Source organism: Chaetomium fimeti (assembly GCF_033439085.1).
Source record: "Chaetomium fimeti strain CBS 168.71 chromosome Unknown B0H64scaffold_6, whole genome shotgun sequence".
Taxonomy (NCBI): Eukaryota; Fungi; Ascomycota; class Sordariomycetes; order Sordariales; family Chaetomiaceae; genus Chaetomium; species Chaetomium fimeti.
In genome coordinates this window covers 2,915,684-2,926,361 of record NW_026944334.1, presented here as the reverse complement: position 1 = coordinate 2,926,361, position 10,678 = coordinate 2,915,684, and the positions used below count along the sequence as shown (strand labels likewise).

Sequence of the window (10,678 nt, the reverse complement as noted above, 5' to 3'; positions counted from 1 at the left end):
AGACAAAAAGTAAAGAAAACTTGGGAGAGAAAAGAGAAGGGAAGAAAAGTAAGAGGATTGTATATTTAAAAAGGACTCTAGACCTACGTAGCTTATCTTGTGAGGATCGTCAATTTGAGAACTATTGTCTGGTCCTCGTTTTGATGATGCCAAGTCTCAATGAGGGATATCATATATGGGTCGGGCGGAAGGCAGGTTGGGGGAGGAGGTCATGTACACTACTCCTATCAGTCATCAACGCGAGATCCCCTCAACCCATCAACTCGACACCGTTCCGTATCGCTCCCACCACGGCAGACGTCTGGATCGCCTCGTTTGCCCCACTCGATACTCTGTGCTCAACCTCGGCAAGCTTCTCCAGCCACATGATCATGACCTGCGGCTTTACTTCCAACTTGGTCAACTCTTCTGACAGCGCAGTGATGATGTCTGCGAGCGCCAGCCCCTGGGCCACCTTTAGTGTGTTGATGGTCGACAGACATGATGTGACGTCACTCGTGCTCAGCAGCGTGCCGAGGATTTTCTTGATGGCATCGGGCGGCGGGGCGGCGACGCAGTTGTAGATGGTCTGTGTTGTAATGGTCTCGCGGATGATGTCCTTCTCGGGTATCTTGGGAGCATCGCGAGGTTGTAAAGGCGTACCTATCATCCAGTTAGTATGAGATGGGATCAGGTCGGACGGTGAAGCATACTTGACGCGTGGCAGGCCTGCAGCACGTTCAGCGCCCGACGCATGTCGCCCTTGCTCAGCCGCACCAAAGCCTCGGTCGCCTCGGGAATGATCTTGACGGTTTCCTCTTCAATGACCTTGTCCACCAGAACTCGAATATCCTGCTCCTTTAGCGGGCTGAAACGGAACCGTGTGCACCGTGACAGCAGGGCGGGGCTGAGTTTGTGAGAGTAGTTGGCGATGATGCAGAACCGGGTGTTGGCAGTGTATTTCTCCATGATGCGGCGGAGGGCCATCTGGGCCGTGTTGGTCATGGCGTCGGCTTCGTCGAGAATGATGAGCTTGAACCCCGCGATACCCGTCCGCGACGCCGAGGCGCCCATTGTGAAGATCTGCTTGGTCGACGCGAAGGTCTTGATTTGTTCGCGCACAACATCGATGCCGCGGTCGTCGGAGGCATTGAGCTCGAGCACCATCTGGCGCATGTTGTCCGAGCCGTAGATACGGCGGGCGAGGGCAAGAATTGTCGAGGTCTTACCAGTACCGGGGGGGCCGTAGAGGAGGAGGTGGGGTAATCGGTTAGAGTCGACGAACTTGTTGATGGTCGCGAGGATGTCTTGGTGACCCGATACGTCGGCGAGGGATACTGGGCGATATTTCTCGACCCTGAGCCGCCATAAATCAGTACGAGCGTCTGACATCGGCTCTGAAATGTACTGACCATGGCAGACTGTCTTCAGCCTCAACGGGTAGGTTTGCGGCGCTGCGCTTGCCTTTGGATGCGCTGTCGGAGGAGAATTTGATGTCTTTGGACGTCGGGACATCAACGTCCATCTCGTCTTCCAAGTCGGACATTTCGGCGGTTCTGGTTATCTTTGGGGGTACTGTGTTGAAGTTTTTGAAGATGGCGACCGGTAACTAATCCCAAAGGCAGGTGGAAGAATGCTGCAGCTGCGGCTGCAGGGAAACGCGGTTGACGCGTCTGGACAATTAAACTTGCGCCACAGCATTACCCTGGCTCGAGCTCGCGGCCAAGCCACAACGAAAAGGTCTTGGCAAAGATATTCTTATTTCCAAACACGGAAATCGTCAAAATTCCCTCTTCTTAAGCCCATCTTCGGAACGTGAACTCGGAGGCGAAGAGCCGATTCAACATGCTCGCAAATCAACATGATGCGGCCCCCCACATGGCAACCTGGAGGGATGCGTCTTGCGGCGTGGCAGCTCCAACGGCACCGTCAGATAGGTAGATAACTACCTACCTACTTTCGTTCATATCTTACCTGCTGCACCTTGGCGACTAGTTCAAGTTAGGGCACAGTCCCTGCGCGTTGAGAGCCTCCACTGCATCACATCAAATACCCTAGACGATGAGACGACCAAGCAACTGTCGGACTAGAGAAGAAGAGATGATTCCATGTTCCCCATAACTATTGTAACCTTTCGCCCTGCTGGCTGTTGCCCGGGGATATGACCAGCCCGAGCCCCGAGAACACCAGTGGCAGCCGGCAACTTGATTGAGCGTCTCGGCCGAGCCGGATTCGCGATCCAATTTGCTCGCATCATACTACCAGGTACCCTGTGGACCCCGTCAGCAAGAAAATGAATGATGAGATGTGCTAGGCTGTGCCAGCACACACCACCTGCATGGACCGGCGCAGCGGGTCTTATTTTTGGCGATTGGTGAGCACCGGTATAGTCGCAACTAAGGGGGAATTGATATAAAGTCAACCTCTGGGCCACGCATTTCTTGGACACTCTCACCATCTATCCCACCATCCATCTCACCCATCTCATTTTGCCAGCCTTCCCTCCTCAAAATGACCGACCTCAAGGAAAAACCGATCATCGTGGCGGCCGCCTTCCCTGCCTCCGGGCATTCGGCTGGACTCATGCGGATTTCAGAACACCTGATCGAGAAAGGCCATGAGGTGTACTTCATCACCAGGGCCGACTTCAGGGCCTCCGTCGAAAAGATAGGTGCCCGTTTCGTCGAAAATCCGTGGCACTGGGAGGAGGTATCTGCTGCGAGGCCGCCCGACTCCGATGAGCTGTGGAATTTCAAGAACATCTTTGCCAACGCAACTCCGCTCGCCCATCGCGCGCTGAAGGACACGCTCGAGCAGATCCGCAGGGACCGCCCTGACGGCGAAGTCGTGATTCTCCACGAGAGCTTCTCGGGCGGCCTCGGTCCATTCATGTATGGCGCGCCCCTGCCAAACGGGTATACCGCCCTCCCCAAGGTCATCAACTTCCACACCAGCGTCAACATTGCAAGCGGCGGCAGCATGCCCCCTTTCGGCCCCGGCCTCCCCTATGATCCAACACCTAAAAACCTGGCTCTATGGCGGTCCGTCTCCGACGCAATGCAGCCGGGGATGGCGGGACTCACCGAGCATTACAACATGGTTTACAAATCCGTCGGCGCCACCCGGCCCATGACGAAACCCGTCTTCGACGTGGCCATGGACCTCGGCGACGTAACGGTGCTGGCCACCACTGCCAGCCTGGAGTATCCCGTCCGCAACCCCAAACTGCGCTTTATCGGCGGCTTCCCCTTGAAGCCCCTCGGCCCCAACTTCGTCCCCCCTTCCTGGTGGCCGGCCCTCACCACCAACGCCGCCCTCCCCGCAAGCTCCCCGGACAAGAAGAAGGTTGTCTTCGTCAGCCAGGGCACCGTGCACCGCGAGGTCGCCGAGCTGATCCTGCCCACCATCAACGCGCTAGCTGCGCGCGAGGACCTGCTCGTGATCGCCACCCTCGGGGCGCGCGGCGCGGAGCTGGACGGCGCGGTCCAGGCGGCACTCCCTGCCAACGCCATCGTGATCGACTACCTGGCGTACGACGCGGTGCTGCCATACGCCGACGTGTTCGTCTCCAACGCCGGCTACGGCGGTTTCATGCACGGCGTCATGAACGGGGTGCCCATGGTGCTGGCCGGCACCGTCGCCGACAAGGCCGAGGTGTGCGCCCGCGCCGAGTGGGCCGGCATCGCGGTCAACCTGCGCGCCCAGGAGCCCAGCGAGGACGCCATTCGCGCTGCCGTCGAGAAGGTCTTGGCCGATGACGGGTTTAAGAAGAAGGTGGTCAAGCTGCAGAGGGAGAATCGGGAGCGAGACGCGTTCGCGCAGGTGGACGGGATCCTTGACGAGTTGGTCGGGGGACGTTAATGCGGTTGAGAACCAGAGCATGAACTAAGATGCGGCGAGTATTTTCCAGAAGCATAACCCCGGTGGTGCTGTAGGTGTGTAGAGCATGTTAGAACTAAAATATCATCACCTCTCCTAAACTCGTCGTCTGAGTAACCCAGCGATGGCTTGCTATATATCCACCGCTCCCCTCCTTGATAATCACCTCCTAATAGCGTACTCCTTTATCAAGCCGCTCCGTGGTAAGGGCAAATACCGTTACACGCATAACTATGCCTCTCCATTACCTACTTATTGTATCAACTTACAGATTAGACGTTGTTGTCGCAAACCTGGATTCCGATGATTACCTAAGTCCACTGTGCCATCGCATCCGTATCGTTCTTTTTCGAGTTGTCACTCACCTGTATTGTCCCTTCGTTGGCTTATATGGCCGCTGTTGACGTTTTCTTGTCGAACGGTGGCGAAATGATACCCATCCTCGCGGTCATCGAGACGTCATCCTCCAATGTAAGCCTGCCAGTAATGATTCACCCTTAGTTCCTAGCAGGTAATTATTTTCGAACACCAATCCTATATTCGATCAGCAATCTAGCATTTTTGTCAAATGGTCGGCAGATTATCTGCACGGCGCCTCCGCCCGTGGACAGCTCCTTGCTTGGTAAGAAGAACGCCAGGTATCCTTGAACTATCCAGCACGCATATAAACTGTCCTTCATCAACGAAATCATTTTTGACAACTAGACGGTCCCCTGGGGTTATTTCGAGTATGCAGACGATCAAGGTACCCTCTCATCACCGAGCTACGACGCAGAAAGAATGTTAATCATTCGTGTAGAACACCGTCGCCGAGAACTTGGGCGGCCGAGCCGCAGAGCTGGGATCCCATCAATTCAAACTGGATGACTGCCCAGACCTCTCCGGGAAAGTGGCCGTGATCACCGGGGGCAGTGAGGGCATCGGCTTCGGGGTGGCCTACACCCTGCTAAAGCACAACATCTCCAAGATATACATTCTCTCCGTTTCCAAGGAAGTCGTCGAGGGCGCCAAAGACGCCGTGGCTAAGGAACTGGGTCAAGACAAGGCCAATCGGACGGTTTGGATGCAGTGTGATCTTAGTGACTGGCCTCGTGTCAAGGAGGTAGCCGAAACCATCAAAAGTGACACCGACCGACTCGACATCCTCGTCAACAACGCCGCGCGAGGCATCATGACGGCCGAGTTGACCCCGTACGGCGTTGACCGGCACATGGCCGTCAATCACATGGGTCACGTCATCCTGACTAGTTATCTGCTGCCGTTGATGAAACAGACAGGCAAGCAGGGCAACTTCGTCCGCATCAGCAACCAGGCCAGTAACGTGCACAACAAGGTGCCCAGCGACACCAAGTTCGCCAGCCTCGACGAGATCAACACAGACTTAGGACCGAACGAGCAGTATGGGCGGAGTAAGCTGGCGGCGATCCTGTACGCGCGGTATTTCGACCGCAAGGTAACCAAGAATGGGCACCCGAACGTGCTGATGAATGCCACGCACCCGGGGTTTGTGAGCACCAAGCAGAGCAGAACGGACATCTTTGAGGCGTGAGTGGCCGTGGCTCCCCAATCCTAGAAGCGGCCTGCTAACACAACACTTGCTGGCAGGTTTCCACTCGGCGGTTGGGCCATGTCTCATGGCCTCGAACCCTTCAAAAAAGACCAGTTCGAGGGCGCCGTCCCCACGGTCTTTTCTGTGACTATGGCGGACAAATCCGGCCAGTACATCTGCGCGCCTGCCATTCCAGAGGCGGGGAGTGAGCTGTCGCAAAGCGAGGAATTGGCAGACAACTTGATGGAGCTGACACGCAACGTGATCAAGGACAAGATGCGGAGTGAATCTGCCGCGGAGGGGTCTCCGTTTGATGATCTTGTGCTGCACTGAACCAGCGGCGTTGTGAGATGGTGACGGAGGAACTGGCATGGTTCAAAACGAGTTTTCCAAGACGAATTATCGGTTCAATCAATCCCTGCGCCCAGACTACGGAGGTGCATTGACACATTGACTCGCTGCAAAGCCGACTTGGCCGAGATCCAGGGATATGTCTGACCGCCTCGACGTGTGGGGGCTTGTCTGCAGGCATGGAGGAGCAAGGGAGCTGGTTGGCAACCGACCTGGGGCTGAACGCGAAGAAAAAGCGGTCGACAAGGCATCTGAGAAACGAGCAACGAACCAACGGGAAAAGCGGTCCCTTGGCGGTTTCGTTCTGGGCATGGCGGGGATGGAAGCCAGGAACAGGAAGTCGACAGTATCGCCGGTGGGGTGTCGCGAAGACCGTGTTGTTTTCCGAAGGAAGTGATGTTGCTCGATTGCCATGTTAACTCATAATGGACCCTAACTAATCCCTCCCTAACCTCCACAAACCTTCATTATCGGGGCCGAACGCGGTGCATCTCTCGAGATCACTGGGGATGGCAGGTTTGGTGAATACTGCGTCCCTCACTAACTTTCACGAAAGGGGGACGAATCGGGGGCGCGGGCCCCTTTCTGTTGCAGACCCCACGATCCAAGGTCCCCTGAGTGATGGTTGCATTCGGAATCAATTCCAGCACGCTGCTGGGTGCGGGTGATGGGCCCATTGATTGGCAGGCACATGCGTCCCTTGCCGGGAACGGCGTGTGAGGGGGCCTGTGAGAGGTTGGGAAGAAAAGCAGCAGAAAATGTTTGGAGGCGCAGGGGAAAAAGCTCCAGCACGGAGCTCGGGAGAGATTTGTTGGTCACTGTTGGGGCGTATGAATGAACGCGATCCCATTTGATCAGGGAACTCACGTCGATGGCCGTGGAATGAATGGTTTGATGCTGTTGATTCCGTGGTCGATCCAAGAGCAAAAAAAGTGCAGGGGCAGCCTGGCAACCTTCGCAGGTCCACACACACAACCTTTTGCTGCCTCCCGCTGAAGCTAGCCCGTTTGGGCGCTAGTAACAACTGGAGCTTCACGGTGTCGCAGTCTTCCTGCAACCACTTTGGTAAGCTCAAAGCTGGGAAGTTCGAGAGGTTCCCCACGCCAATTGCATCTCTTCCCCACAAACACGACGGCGACCCAACGCGATGGAATGCTGGCTGCAACGTTCGGTGCTTTCCGAAAACTGTCAATTCCTCCCTTTTCGTCACGTTCCTCTTCTCATTCTTCCTGCTTGTTAGTTTCCCAACCCAACTCGCCGAGTCCACTGTCTCGCCGAGATGGACGGCTACGGGGCCGCACCCAGGACCAGCAGCAGGTCACACCACACGGAACCGACTGAGCACCCCAAATCCTCACCCGTCTACTCCATGTCGCCCCTTTTGCTCGAAAGGCTCCAGCGATCACGGCGGATCGAAAGCGATCGTGTCTCGTCTCAGTCGAGCACCGATATGCTTTCCTCCTCCGCCGGCTCCAGGCATGTGCGGAGCCCTTCCCCCACCAACAGCCACCGCCCTGGGTCGAGTGGAGGTCTCGATCCGACAAAGGCAAAGAAAGGTCTGGGCGTCAAGGAGATGGAGCAGACTGTATCCACGTTGCACAAACAGAACTTCGATCTCAAGCTCGAACTGTACCACCGGAGGGAGAGGCAAACGGCCCTGGAGGAGCGCCTAGATGCCCTCGAGCGGGAAGCAAAGGAGCGGGATGACCTGAACGACTCGCTGGTGCACGAGCTGGAAAAACGGGACAAAGCTGTCGAGGAGGCGATAGGGATGATCCTCACGTTGGAGAGACGTGTCGAGCAGCTCCTCCTGGAGAGGAACATGGTACGCCAGGTCGAAGCCGAAGCGCCCACATACCCTCGCATTGATTCGCCTGCCGTCACTCCGGCGTCCAAGAACCCACGCCTCGGTTCCTCGACGCATGCCGACGCCAAGACGCCCATTCGCATGCCGAGTTTCGTCTCTGACCGGAGCGAAAACACCGAGAACCTTAGAAGTGTGTATCTCGGTACGCTTGGTGGGGATAGCGCCCTCACGTTGCCCCGCCTAGCTGATGACACACCCGAAACCGCACGCATCGATCCGAGACTGGCTAGCCCCGCGCTGAGTGAGCTCAGTGAAAGTTCGTTCGTCAGCGTCTACGGCCGTAGCCGGCCTGCAAACCCTTCGTCGCCGCCCGGAGATAGTCCGTGGCTACGGGACAGGTCATCCAGGACGCCCGTGCCAGCCCTTGATTCTCCGACTAGGGTTAGAACTTCGACACCGTCGAGGCAGCAGCGCCCGAGTAGCTCACGCGCCACCAGTGGGCAGTTCCACAACATTGGCGATATTTTGGAAGCTGTACCATCGCCTCGCCGGCAGCCGGAGAAGGCCAAGCCCTCACAGGCAACCATGAGTGATTTGCCAAGGCCGCCGACTGCGAACAACCAAACATCACCGTTTGCCCGCCCACCTGTCCCCAATGGCCAGCCAAACACGAAACAAGAGAAACGAGAATCCCTCGGGAGGGTATACACTCAGGGCCAATTCAACAGTCCCCAAGCACTGCCCCCGACACCCGACACACTCTCTTCCACCACGTTTTCTCGGAATGAGACACCGCCAAAGGAACAAAATCCCGAACATGAGCGGAGTTTTCTCTACCTGACCGAAACGAACACGTCGAGAGCATCGGGCCACGAGGAACAGAGGTCGCCGTCCGGGACCGCCCATCCCGCACCCGCCCCGGTATTTGACAATAGAAAACACCTCCGTGCGACTGGCGGTTCCTCTCACACGGCTTCACCCACACTAGAAGCCCACCCGCCGCGCACGGCCGCCGAGGCGGCGACCGCGCGTGGCCGCGAGGCCAACAGCTGGGGTGGCGAAGCGTCGAGGTACAGGCCTGCACATCGCAGGGACTCGACAAACTCCAGTGTGGATACCTGGCTCCGCGAGAGCTTGAAGCCAGAGAGTATGGATGCATTGGGCCCGACGAGCTCTATATCGCAGGCTCACGCTAGCGTCAAGAAGGGCCGCGCCTCGCCGGATCTGTTTTCTTTCCCTACGTCCGCCACTGGCTGGGCGACGCATGCGATGTTTGGTGGCCGCGGCGGGAAAGGGCACAAAGGTTCGGGCAGCAAACAAGCGCCAGTCACACCCATCGCAGACATGTTGGACGCCGTCGGCACCTCAGTCCCCACACCTCCTATCCCGGGCACGGGCCGCATGACTCCTGTCCACGGTGCCGCGGCCCCGCCAGCCCCCAACAGACGCTCCAGCCTTCTCGCCAGAACCGGATCGGCCGCGGATGCAATGCCTGGAACGGAAAGCATCCCGCAGTCGCCATCCCGCTTGTGCACCTCTCCCCAGGTGAACAGCCCCGCGCGGGGCAGCCGGGCTCGCAGTAACAGCACCGACGTTCGGGCCCCCGCGCACTACCCGACCGAGCTCGGCTTGAAACAGAGCCGGGCCATGACCGTCCCACCCAAACAGGTTCACGCGCCGCCGCCGCCCAAACAACAGCCACCGCCAGGAACCCCGGGCAAGCAGGACACCTCCACCACTCCCCTTCCCAAACAGCGGCACTACCCGCCCCAAACCCAGACCTCCCGCCCGCGGTCGCGCGGCTTGAACACGTTCTTTCGGCGATCCACTGGGTCAGCCGATGTCCCCACGCCGCCGGCCAGTGCTCCGCCGATGCAAACGGCGTTCAAACCGCCACCCCCACCGCAGTCCAGGTCCGGAACCGGGAACGGGACGGCGACGGCGACGGGAATGGGCATCGCCATGGGCATGCCCTCGTGGGTGCGGCGCGGGTCGCTGGTGGACGAGGACCGGGCCAGCGCCACGCCGCCGCCCATTTTGAGGAACAAGGACGTCTCGCCGTCTGGCGCTGCTGGGGCGGCGCGGGCCGCGGAGGAGGAGGATGGGGATGGTGGAGCCGAGCTGGAGCCGTCGCCTGGCGGCGGCGTGCCGGTGGGCGTGGTGCCCGCTGGGAAACCGTCGTCGAGGAAGTCGTGGGGTGGGGGCAGTGGTGGCGGTGGAGAGGGCGGAGAGGGTGGGGGTGTGTCGCTTGGGAGTGCGGGTGGTGGGAAGAGGAAGTGGCTCGGCCTGGGGAGGGTGGCCAGCTTGCGCAATCGTGGCGGGGCGTAGAGCGCCCGCGGATGGTTTCGGAGGGGTTGTGATGCGCGTTGATGCGTCTCGTTTGAGCGTTTGCTTGACGCATGTGGGCGTTTGCTTGACGCATGTGGCAGGAAAAAGGGAGCAGCTGGACCCGGGAGGGTCGGTACCAGCTTGCGCAACCGCGGTGGGGCGTCGAGCGCCCGCGGATGATTTTGGGGGGGATGTGATGCGCGTTGATGCGTCTTGTTTGATCGGTGTTTGCCTGTCGCATATGATGATGACTTGCGAGGAGTTGGGTGGATGACTTCTTTTGGCTTGTGGTTGGGTTGCTTTGGCGTTCAGGGCTTGTTTAAGTTGAGCCCGGAGACGGATCCACCATTATCGGAGGGTGGCTGTCTTTGACTTAGAATGCAAATCATGTATACCTAGCACTCGTTTCCTCTCGGTTCGTCTCGTACCTTCCATTTGACTCGGATGGTCACCATGTGTGTGCTTGAGCCCCGCCAGAACCACCAAGTGCACATGCGTACTGTGAAAAGTTTGGGTTAGTTTAAATGCCACACTCGAGACGTAGAGAGGAAACGAGCGGAGGTACGGCCATCTCATGACGAGAACAACGCCCGAAGCCCTGGGTCCAGCCTAGGAAGGATGGCGCGCACAACAAGGGCATGCTTTTCTGAAGCTTGGAAACTCCAAGAACCCAACCCCCACCGCCCCGAGGTCTCCGTCCTTTTCTCCTCCTCTTTCTCCCCACCGCCCTCACACGCACCAACTCGCCACCGGCCCTGATCCCCCAATCTCCCGTAGTGTGCCCC

The 10,678-nt window shown here is 58.3% G+C and overlaps 4 protein-coding genes across 4 annotated transcripts; 3 read left to right on the top strand and 1 right to left on the bottom strand.

Moving 5' to 3' along the window:
• Positions 1-62: 62 nt before the first annotated feature.
• Positions 63-1,779, bottom strand: B0H64DRAFT_219481 (P-loop containing nucleoside triphosphate hydrolase protein). Its single transcript, XM_062799561.1, has 3 exons — positions 1,392-1,779; positions 693-1,336; positions 63-642 (listed from the first exon to the last, which is right to left on the bottom strand). Exons 1-3 carry the CDS (start codon positions 1,523-1,525, stop codon positions 251-253), a joined length of 1,170 nt encoding a protein of 389 aa, XP_062657273.1. The 5' UTR covers positions 1,526-1,779; the 3' UTR covers positions 63-250.
• Positions 1,780-2,490: 711 nt separating this feature from the next.
• B0H64DRAFT_364593 (uncharacterized protein) lies at positions 2,491-3,938 on the top strand (the record flags this gene model as incomplete). Its single annotated transcript, XM_062801840.1, has 2 exons — positions 2,491-3,189; positions 3,235-3,938. 2 exons carry the CDS (start codon positions 2,491-2,493, stop codon positions 3,838-3,840), a joined length of 1,305 nt encoding a protein of 434 aa, XP_062657272.1. The 3' UTR covers positions 3,841-3,938.
• A 650-nt stretch (positions 3,939-4,588) lies between these two features.
• On the top strand, positions 4,589-5,740 carry B0H64DRAFT_444994 (uncharacterized protein; the record flags this gene model as incomplete). The annotated part of the gene is made up of 3 exons (XM_062806820.1): positions 4,589-4,603; positions 4,658-5,403; positions 5,464-5,740. 3 exons carry the CDS (start codon positions 4,589-4,591, stop codon positions 5,738-5,740), a joined length of 1,038 nt encoding a protein of 345 aa, XP_062657271.1.
• A 1,082-nt stretch (positions 5,741-6,822) lies between these two features.
• B0H64DRAFT_219437 (uncharacterized protein) lies at positions 6,823-10,224 on the top strand. Its single transcript, XM_062799560.1, has one exon. It carries the CDS (start codon positions 7,038-7,040, stop codon positions 9,891-9,893), a length of 2,856 nt encoding a protein of 951 aa, XP_062657270.1. The 5' UTR covers positions 6,823-7,037; the 3' UTR covers positions 9,894-10,224.
• The last annotated feature ends 454 nt before the right edge of the window (positions 10,225-10,678 follow it).

Coding starts and splice junctions, on each gene's coding strand:
- B0H64DRAFT_219481 (XM_062799561.1), bottom strand. CDS start 1,525: ATGTCCGACTTGGAAGACGAGATGGACGTTGATGTCCCGACGTCCAAA. Junction 1,337..1,391: donor GCTGAAGACAGTCTGCCATG/GTCAGTACATTT, acceptor ATGGCGGCTCAG/GGTCGAGAAATATCGCCCAG. Junction 643..692: donor GCAGGCCTGCCACGCGTCAA/GTATGCTTCACC, acceptor ACTGGATGATAG/GTACGCCTTTACAACCTCGC.
- B0H64DRAFT_219437 (XM_062799560.1), top strand. CDS start 7,038: ATGGACGGCTACGGGGCCGCACCCAGGACCAGCAGCAGGTCACACCAC.